This window comes from Eschrichtius robustus, chromosome 21 (genome assembly GCF_028021215.1).
Source record: "Eschrichtius robustus isolate mEscRob2 chromosome 21, mEscRob2.pri, whole genome shotgun sequence".
NCBI lineage: Eukaryota > Metazoa > Chordata > Mammalia > Artiodactyla > Eschrichtiidae > Eschrichtius > Eschrichtius robustus.
Window position 1 is genome coordinate 5,667,904 of NC_090844.1, and position 11,073 is coordinate 5,678,976.

General features: G+C 39.9%; 1 protein-coding gene across 2 annotated transcripts in view; it reads left to right on the plus strand.

Moving 5' to 3' along the window:
• Positions 1–11,073, plus strand: part of ASB5 (ankyrin repeat and SOCS box containing 5) — an 87,199-nt gene extending 76,126 nt beyond the window's left edge. For both annotated transcript variants that reach the window (XM_068532388.1, XM_068532389.1), the window contains 6 exons: positions 2,757–2,836; positions 5,462–5,569; positions 6,287–6,437; positions 6,610–6,744; positions 8,746–8,937; positions 9,746–11,073. In XM_068532388.1, the coding sequence (XP_068388489.1) occupies positions 2,757–2,836; positions 5,462–5,569; positions 6,287–6,437; positions 6,610–6,744; positions 8,746–8,937; positions 9,746–9,873 (794 nt within the window). In that variant the 3' untranslated portion in view covers positions 9,874–11,073. The remainder of the gene's footprint in view (positions 1–2,756; positions 2,837–5,461; positions 5,570–6,286; positions 6,438–6,609; positions 6,745–8,745; positions 8,938–9,745) is intronic.

Here is an 11,073-nt window from a genome sequence, read left to right on the forward strand (position 1 = left end):
TTAAAGAAGGGACATTTTATTTATTTTCATTTATTTATGGCTGTGTTGGGTCTTCGTTTCTGTGTGAGGGCTTTCTCTAGTTGCGGCAAGTGGGGGCCACTCTTCATCGCTGTGCGCGGGCCTCTCACTATCGTGGCCTCTCCCGTTGCGGAGCACAGGCTCCAGACGCGCAGGCTCAGCTATTGTGGCTCACGGGCTTAGTCGCTCCGCGGCATGTGGGATCTTCCCAGACCAGGGCTCGAACCCGTGTCCCCTGCATTGGCAGGCGGATTCTCAACCACTGCGCCACCAGGGAAGCCCAATGTTTCAATTTCTTATAAATTATTATTTTGCCGCCAAATTTTGTCCCATCAACAAATATTTACTGGGGTGCATTAATTCAATTCTGCTTTTAATAAAGTACAGGAGTGTTGCCTACTGGAAAGAAATAATACACAGAAACTAGTAACAGTAACTCTTTGTTCAGTTGAGAATTCTAAGATCTGGATGTTGGCTTTAGTAATCTTCTGGATAAGCAGGAAATACTGCTTGATGGAAAGGCAAAACAACGGCAGTGCAGTTGTAACTAAGAGTATCAGCTCTGGAGTTAGACTATGTGACGCTTTGTAAATGTTTTCATTTCTTCTACAGCTCTCATTTCCTCAACTTTAAAACAGAACTATTAATTATTTATTAATACATTATTATTAATTAATGTACCTCAAAGAGCTGTGAGAACTAAATGAGATTCGTACACACTGCTTAGACCAGTATCATGCACGTAGTAAACACTATTCAACATCAGCTGTGATTTCCATCACTCGAAAATCAGCCGTAAGGAAAAGAAAGATTCGTATTTTCAATAATACCCCATAATATCATTGGATATAAAAAGACTGATGATTGTCAGTTGACTTCTGCCCTGTATACTGGGTTCACTGGGTCATTTCATTAACCTTGTGATATCTGTCCCACATTTTAGCCAGTGGAATTGTTTGGACCTCACTTGTGGCAAAGTTCTACTGTTAAGACCATCATACAGAAGCATAGGTATGTGTCTGGGCATTTTCAAAGGTACGAAGTGTAGGAATAATGAAGTGGTTTCTAAAAGTACAACACCCTACTATGTTTCCAATAATTTTCCTGACCTATATAAGCAAGCTTTACACATGCTTTTCATGAAATTTATGTTTCTGACCAACAGCTAAGTGACTTTATTTAAGTTGCACTAGGACTGATCAGCAGTTTATTTTTAAAAATTATTTATATTTATTGCATCCTACGGATCCACAAAAAGGGTAGTAGACAAGGAGACAGGTGTTCGCAAACCATCACATTACATCGGGAAGATTTTCTGCCTTGTCAGCATGGCTTTACTTTATCAGCCAATGATACCCTGTAAGTGAGTGTTTTTCTGATTTGCATAGTCTGTGTGTTTAATCACTCTAAGGTGATCTTTCATGTCCATTAAATAAAACTGACAATGCTGGTCTTGCCTACAAGGAAATCACTGTGCACCAACCCAGTATCTTATAAAGCCACCTGGGTGGACCACAGCGGGGGAGGGATGGGAGGGGCAGGTGACGGATGGGTGGGTGCTGGCTGGGTGCTGAGAGGGGCCTGGGAGAGAAGGAAAAGGGGGCTTCTACATGGGAGGGCACTGATTTTCCTAATGGGGAGGTGCCAAAGGCCTGTCAGAAGAGGGGTCACGGGGCACGTGACAGGTCAGGGCTTTATCCACCAGGGCACAGGGTTGGAGGCTTTGGTACCTCCATCCGTCCACTGCTGGCACAAGGAGAATCAGTGACCCCGAGCAAGCCCTTGGTGCTCCCAGCACCATTTCAGACACCGATGAGAAATATCGTATGATATCACTTATATGCGGAATCTCAAAAAAAAATGATACAAATGAGCTTACTTACAAAACAGACTCACAGACTTAGAGAACGAACTTATGGTTACCAGGGGGAAGGGTGGCGGAGAGGGATCTTTGGGGAGTTTGGGACTGACATGTACACACCGCTGTATTTAACACGGGGAACCAACAAGGACCCATCGTATAGCGCAGGGAACTCGGCTCACTATTACGTAACAGCCTAAATGGGAAAAGAATTCGGAAAAGAATAGATAACGTGTATACGTATAACTGAGTCACTTTGCTGCACACCTGAAACTACACTCCAATACAAAATAAAAAGTTACACCGAAAAACCAAAAGCCCAGTGACAGTCTGCCCCTCCCAGCGTGTGGCACCGCCTTTCTGGGACCCACCCGGCGTGTTGCAGCTTCAGGACTTGGAGCTCAGCTTCTTGACACAGTTGCAGCCCCTCCCCCCGAGGGCAGGCCACCGTCGTGGTGCGGAGAGCAGGGGGACAGCAGCGTGGGCAGGGGTGGGGAGAGGTCGGTACGCCCGCTGCCGCGTTTCTGCTGATGGTGCAAAAACTTGTTTTTCTGGGGTCTGCCTGAAAAACCACGAAATGGGGGCTTCTGGGGCAGATCTAGTGACTTTAATCCTTGTCTTCTTTGGAGAGGAATCCAAAAGGTGCAGTAGGTCTGGGAGAGGCCTCTTCCAGAACATACATCACAGCCCTCTGGGTTTGGAAACTGCCCATCGATCGGGGTCCCTTAGATCAGCATGGAATTTCTGGGACGTGGTGAATCATCCTGGTCACTTCGCTGAACACGGAGCCTCAATAATGTCTATTCCACATGAATTAACTGTATCTCTCAGGGTTTACTCTGACTCACAGATTTTTGGTTTCTTTCTTTTCTGGCAGGTTCCTGGGCAGATCGGTCACCACTTCATGAAGCAGCAAGTCAAGGTCGTCTTCTTGCTCTGAGAACATTATTATCACAGGTAAAATACAACGTGTAGTTTAAAATATGCCCTTGTCCCATGAGCGTATGAACATTCGTTGCCAATAGTAATCAACTCAAAAATAATAAAATTGCTTAATAAATTTTACTAGTCTTTTTAACTCATATAACTAGCCAAGTTCACAGTTTCTCACTCATCTCCGAAACTTCTTTTTAAATATTTCGGTGTAGTCTTATGTCTTACTATTTCAAATTTCTCATACAGTATATTTGTTCATGGCTAGTCATATTTAAGCAGGAAGTAATTGGAGGTATGTATTATTCATTACACATGTTTAATATGCTTAACTCAGTACAACGTGTACAGCTAATTGCAGCCTTAGTTCAGTCATAAAATATCCAAGAGGGGGTGATCAGACCAGATGCCTAAACAATCTTTTTTACATTACGGTGGTCTGTAGTATGTTACAGGGATTTGCCTACGAAAGCTACAAAACCATCATTTTTACACCTGTCTGCTCATCCGACTCACCTGAGGAAAAAATGAAAAGCACAGATTCCTTATTGAAGTAGAAAGGACTGTGCCTTGGCCAGCGTGATTTAAATGCACACCCGGATCTGGAAGTCCTTGCCCTGGTGCTTCCCAGTATCGGGGAGACAGGAATTTTCTCGGATGACTCCGAGGGAAGGAAGGGCTGTCGCCCACTTGAAGCAGCATTGCCGGGGGCTTGGGGCACCTGGATTCCAGGCTGGCACCCGAGGTGAATCACAGCCTGTCTGAGCCTTCTTTTTCTCACCTGTAAAGTGAGGATGCAGGCACTCCCTGCGGCCTTGCAGTTCTGGGATAACCTGTGACTATGCTGTTTGCCCATCACTTGATGAAAACTACAATGAAAACTGCAAAAATGTCACTAACTTCTAAAGGGTAACCGCCCTGAAAGGGTCATGCAGTTCTCGGAGAGGAGGGTAACCTTAGGATATTTCTCAACACGTAGCTCATGTCCATGGATAGGCCAGCCGAGAGGAGTCAGAGGATGCCCCCAGCCAGGCTTTGTGAGGCGGAATCTTGACCTTCACAGAGGCTTCTGTCACGGGTCACCTTAGTGGGCAGCAGTTGGGAATTAGCTCTCCAAGTCTGGCTGCGGGCGAGCCAATTCAACACCTCCCAAAGGATAATTTAAGGGATCTTAAAAATTGCCACTTGCTAGTGACAGAGATTTGGGGTGATATTTATTTTCTTGCCTTCATTTTAAGATTCTTCGTGTCCATTCTGGTATTGTTACAGATCATGGTAACCTGTAAGATGTTATGGGGATTTGGCCATGAAAATCTTCCTGTTACATTGCTTAGAATGATTGTCAATAGACAATGAATTACCAAAAATAGCAAGAAGGCGAGGAATCTCCTATCCTAGCAATATTTAATTATTTTAGTCTGATATCATTAGTTTAATTGGAATAAAAATATTTTAAGTTGTACTTAGTTTTCATTGAATAATAAGATAAAATCAAACATTTCCTGTATGCAGGGCATTGTAATCATTATTGCTTTGCATGTACCATCTCATTGAATCCTCATGATAACCCTAAAATTTAGCGGTTAGAGTAGTCGTCTAAATTAAAATAATTACTGCATTATGGAGCTTCAAACCCACATCTAACTGACTCCGTATTCAGACCTCTTAACCACTAGCATACAACCTAGTTGATGGGCTTCAGAGCAGGCTGCCCCAAAATATGCCCAGGTAGCATATTGATTATTTTGAATTAAAGCTGTTTGAGAAACAGCCAGTATAAAGAAGGACACTCTGCCTCTCCTTTGTCCCCGTGAAAGCAGGAAACAAAGCTCCCAGGGAAGGTATCCTCCCCAGGCTGGGAGGATGGTGAGTACCCTTATCACCAGAGAAGGCGAATTTGGGGCCGAGGAAGCTGTATAAACAAACTTTACTTACGTTTAAGTTGCTACTCCGAGCCCAAATCCTTTTGTCTCGTCAAATCTTCACAAACAATTGATTCTTTGTTTATAAAATTACATAAACAGCCTGCGTCAGACAACTTCTTAGGTCCTATACCTATGGGGCCTCCATACATAGGAAATTAAACTTGTTTTTCTTCTGTTCATCGGTCTTATGTCAATTTGATCATTAGACCAGCCAAAAGAACCTAGAAGAGTAGAAAAAAGGTTTTTCTCCCCTACATAGTCATACCTATTTAGTGACAAAAATTCATGGAGCAACTTAAGACAATTTATTTTTACCCCCGTCTAGGCTGACCTGAAATTTTATACCCCCCATCAAAACAGGTGATCCAGCCTATAAACAGTCTTTAGTTCTACAAAACAAAAGACAGAATAACAACAGCAACCAAAACAATTCATAAAGACAAAAAAAACAAGTTAAGAAAGCAAAACTTAGAGAAAACATTCAGAATCCTTTGGGCAAACTACTCAAGGCAGGATGGGGTGTAGATAAGAGGGTTACGACAATTTGGTTCTGGGGATCTGACAACTGGTCGTCTCTGGGCATTTGAACTGGCCATTCCTGCTAAACTAAAACCTGATTTGCCTGAAATTCTCCGATCTTTGACATCGTCCTCTAATGACAATTATGGAGAGGATTTTTTCTGACGTTCTGCTCCCATTTCAAAATTATTGATGTCATATTTAGGGCTATAACGTCAATGCAGTAACCATAGACCACGTCACCCCGTTACACGAGGCCTGCCTTGGAGATCACGTGGCCTGTGCCAGAACACTTCTGCAAGCTGGAGCTAACGTAAGTGCCTCTGAGAAGCGTTAACCGTTTCCACATCAACCGGCTAAGAGAATCAAGCAAAGGGCTCATTTTGCTTCTCTTTCCTTCTTCGTAGTTTTCAAAAATAGGAGAACAAAAATAAAGCTCTCCAATCGCCCCCTTGCACTCTAAGCAGGATTTCCAGTCATTGCAAAAGAACGGGTAGCGTGCTGCATGATACGGAGTATCCTTTAGGCTATTTGCTGCTTTCGTGATTCTAAATAGCCACGGATGAACATCTTTATGCCTATAATGTTTGCTCATCTTTTGAATGATTGTTTTAAGATAAAATCTCAGAAATGGAATTTCCAATTTCAGCTGCCACGAGCAAAATGGCTTCACCACAACTGTCATCACTATTACATTTGTACCTTTTTTTCCTAATTACAGAGTACCTAATCATTGAATCCGTTTTTGTGTATTTGATTCTCGGGTATTTTCTTTTTCATGATTCCCCTAGTTGCACGCTCACTCCTGTGCATTATCTACCACATCGTATTTCTATTTATCCTTGCAGTTTTTAAGCTTTGCTTATGGATATGTGTGAGCTAAATAGCCTTTGTCATCTTCACTGGCCACATGTTCTCAGGCCATCTCACTGGCCATCTGTTCCCAGGTCACGTACCTGTTTTTAAATGCCTGACAGCGAATGCTGTATGATTCTGTGACTCTCATTCTCAGAGCTCTGGTTTGGTTTAGGTAAATGCGATCACCATAGACGGTGTGACCCCGTTATTCAACGCGTGCTCACAAGGCAGCCCCAGCTGCACAGAACTGCTTCTGGAATACGGCGCCAAACCCCAGCTGGAGTCCTGTCTTCCCTCCCCTACACACGAGGCCGCCAGCAAAGGTACCCGTGACCCCAGCTTAAGTGACGAGGGGAGAAAGCTCCTTCAGCAACATGCAGTGCCCTGTTTACAGTGAATAACTGCAGGGAGAAGCCTAGGTGGAGGTATACGTTTTGCGGGGCGGGGGAACAGGTATTCGGGAAACACAAACTCACCTGTACTTTGTGTTGGCAGGTCACCATGAATGTCTGGAAATCCTGATATCCTGGGGCATAGATGTTGATCAAGACATTCCTCATCTGGGAACCCCTCTGTATGTGGCTTCTATGTCTCAGCAGTTCCACTGTGTCCGGAAGCTTCTTTACACTGGTAATTTTCTGTACATCTTCCATTCTGTTCGTACACACAAGCAATTATTCAGCTCCATATTGATTTCTGTAAATAAGCATCTTTAAAAATTACATCTCATGGCTAAAAATGTTCTTATTCTAAGCATTCTCACATATAACTATAAAACCCATAAAAAGAACCTCATTTATGGTAACGCCACTTCAACTCAAAACTCCAAAAGCCATATAAAAGGTCATAAAATTAAAATCCTCAAGGGTGAATATAATGGTGCCAAGTATGTATATCTCTGTGAACAAACCTATCAAAAGAAATGTTAGGGATTATAATTGATTAGATACCTTTTCTTCCAAGACTTTCCCAGACTTTGTAATCGACCTGAAAAGACTTAATCCCTCTTTACTTACTTGAAACAAACCAATTCCTCAAGGTTCAGCTTTAGCCCCTGAGAAACTATTCCTAATCTTTTGAGACCACAGTGATCTGTCCCACTATAGGACTGGGAGCCCTTTTAGGATATGAATTATGCCTTTCTTCCGCATCATCTCTTTTCCCTAGCACAATGCCTCTCATGTGGCAGGTGCTTAAAATATACATAAAATTAGTAAGCAGATTTCTATGGTTTTTATTGTCTATGACTCTCATTTGGCCCCTGATATATACTGACATATATTTTTAGTAATCCCTTTATGCGTTACTCACATCATCTTGGCTAAATTATAAACTTCTTCAAGCAGTGTCTGCATCTGCTATTTCTTTCCCTTTACATCTAGTAAGAGTCTTAAACGTGAGTTCTGCTAATAACGGCTGACAGAGATTGTTATTTTCTGGTTATATTCTCCCATAAATTTGTATAACCAGAAAAGTTTATTCTTTATCACCTTTTTACTTTGCTAGCAATATTATTCTTTTCCAAATATTTTATATGGGGTTAAAAAAAAACTGGAAAAGTATTGTTAGTAACTGTGGATTGATTGTTATTCTCAGGCTCTGTTCTCCCATAAAACTGATATAACCAACAGAGTTTATGCTTTCTCTATGGAGATTTTGTTATGGAATATAATTTTCCCACTAAATGTTTTATATTTGATTTGAAAATATTGAAAACAATTACATTTATTGAAACTTGAGAGTAGCAAGAGGGCCATAAAGGGACTATTAAAATGTACTACTTCTTATAAGCATCATTAGTTTTACTTGATGGTATCAGACAACAGAACTGAGAAGGGCTTAATGTTATTAATAGACATGTCTTGGTGTTGTAACTATTTATGTCCTGGAAAATGGGATTATTATTGTTGACAATATTAAACAGTGTGTATTCGTTGCACACGATGACCACCGTGTACCAGGGGCTTGCACTAAGATAAAATAACGATGTAATAGATAATTTAACATGTAAGGGTATTTCAATATAAGCATTTAAAAAACTTGCTTTGCATGCAGAAATATAGTGTGCCTTCCTGTTTAAGAGGCTCAGTGCCTTTATATATTTATTGAATTAAACTCCATGAGTGAGAAGTAAGAGGAAAATCTATATACATTTTACCCAAAGAGCTCACATATCTAGATTCATGAGTTTTCCAAGAAACCAAAGTGCTCTATTGCCTTAAAATAAATGAAAAGAATAAGAGCAATAAGCTCTTGAATAATCCTAAAAACTATCCATTATGATGAAAAGGGATATGAGTCAACCTAATTGTGCACTCTTTGTAATACTAATTAATATGACTCCTTTGGGAACTGTTGAAAATTTAAAAAAAAATTTTTTTATTATGAGATCTTTCAAGCGCAGAGAAAAATGTTAGAGAACCTAACAGAAGTGTGCATTCTCCAACCAGCTGTATCACGTTTTAAGATGACATATGCATGTTTATGTATATTATACATAAAGAAATAACTCCTTGCAGAAAGAGTTGAGGTCCTCTTCGTGGCTGACACACCTGCCTCGCCTTGGTGAGGTTAAGTGACTCATCTAACGAATTCTGTTTGTATCTACCATCATTCCTCATTTCCACGTAGGCGCTGACGTACAAAAAGGCAAATATTGGGATACCCCATTACACGCTGCTGCTCAACAGTCCTGTACAGAAATTGTAAACTTACTGCTAGAATTTGGAGCGGACGTCAATGCCAAAAACACAGAGCTTCTGAGACCTGTCGACGTAGCGACCTCTAGCAGTTTGGTGGAAAGATTACTGCTTCAGCATGAAGGTAAGAAGAATCCATGGGGGCATTAAAAAAGTTTTGTTTGCCTGAAGTAGATGAAATTTAAAGACTTTTTGTTGGCATGTAAAATAACAATGGCGCATAACATTTGGAATATTTTTTGAAAGGAGATAATTTTTTAACTTGGGTTCCACCTGTAAAGAAGAGATCATGATGATCTTGGTTTCCTTTGTGCTCATTTTACCTAAATTCTATGTTCGTTTGGTTAAGTTAAATATATTGTTTCTTTTGACAATAAGCAATATGTAATTCTGTTTAATATTTTAGTAAATATTTGGAAACATGCCCCATTTTATAAGGGCATGCATTATCTATAACGTGTTATAGAAACATAATCATGAAGTATTTTTGTTCTAAAACAGAAATTCTAAAGCCTGGTCCAGACACTGTAGTAAAACTTGCTTTGGCTTAAATAGTAAACCTAATTTGAGAAAAAAATAATTTTAAAAATTCCCCTTTTAGTGCATAACACTTCTTGGGGCTTTTGATTTATATCTCCTTCTAGAAGCAGAAATTTTTTGGAAGGTTTACATGCAATAATAATTTCATAAGCCTGAAGATTATAATGTTTTAAGGAACATGCATGGGCATAGACTATACCTCAATTATAATAAAGTCTTATAAATAAAAGCATTACAAGTGCTTATATAAATTTTCCTGGGATAATAATGGTCATACTCCCCTAGTTTACTGCAAAGCGTTGTAGTTTTTTTGTGGTTTGATTTCATGTATCTTACAACATAGAAAACTCCATTTTGATTTTAATGAACAAATACTTTCATGTCTTTTGCAGCTACCCCAAGTTCTCTGTGCCAACTTTGCAGACTCTGTATCAGAAACTACATTGGAAGACCAAGATTACACCTTATCCCACAGCTGCAGCTGCCAACATTATTGCAGAATTTCTTACAGTATCGATAAGGCAGTAAAATAATTCTAAATGTTTGAAAATCAAAAATTTCTATTTCATCTGCATAGTGTATATTTCATATTAAAATATGCTAAAGATAGGGTAAAGAGATATGAGAACACCCCGGAGAAGAAGTGAAATAGCAATTTTAGTTAACGCGTACTAATACATACTATTGTTTTATGCATTTTTACTGTTTTTGAACTATAGTATGTTTAAAATATCTATATGTTACTAGCTATTCCCATATAGCCCTTTGTTGATTTAGAAAAAAATGAGAAATTCACCATTTCATTTTTAGAATGAAACAGAAAATGTGAACCCTTACTAAAAGTATTTGTATATTATATTTTTAAAGGTCTATATTTTTCAGATAACGTGTTAGCTTTTAAATTTTGGCCTCTGTAATTGATTATCTCTATTTTTTATATTAATACAAAATATGAGTATGGTTTAGAAAAGAGCAAGTCATATCCTTTTTGAAATAAAGTTGACTCTCATTCAGGAAACCCACCCTGTTAGATGTACACTTGTCATTATAATGATTAATTCAGTAAAGAAAGGATAAATTGCCCCTTCCCTGCAAAGATCCCACTGGTCACTTCACCACTTTAAATGGACCTATTTCAGAAACTGGTAGGACTAAAACGGTCACTACTGCCCTCTCACCCTGAGAACTTTGGAACATTACACACCTGCTCAGACTATCTGAAGACCCTCTCCTTCTCAAGGGTGGCCTCTCAAGGTTTCCCTTCTGTGCTTTTACACGTATCACTCCGGCCTTCCCCCAGTTCAGAGACTGCTGATAGCTGGTGATACCTGGACCCAGGAAAATGAACTTCATATCTAGTTGATAAAGAGACCCTGGGTCACACTTCAGGGATCAGGGCAGTCCAAGGCTATAGAAAATGGAAGAAGAAAAATGCCTTAAATTGTGGGGTTTTCAAAGAAAGGGACAAGGGGGTATCACTTAGCAAATGTAGAAAACTTAGAAAATGTATGCTATCTGTGGACCTTCATTGTGGTGTTCCTAACCCTCCTTACACAAAGCAAGGGTTCTGCGTAGACTGTACTGCAAGGGAATGCTGTACACCAGAAGGTATTAGTGTAGCGGTGTCCCCTGCAGGGGTTTATTCTCTTCTGCTTAACTGTACTTGAGTGCGATGTAAAACATAATTTAAAAAATTAAATAAAAATTTTAAAAAAGTCTT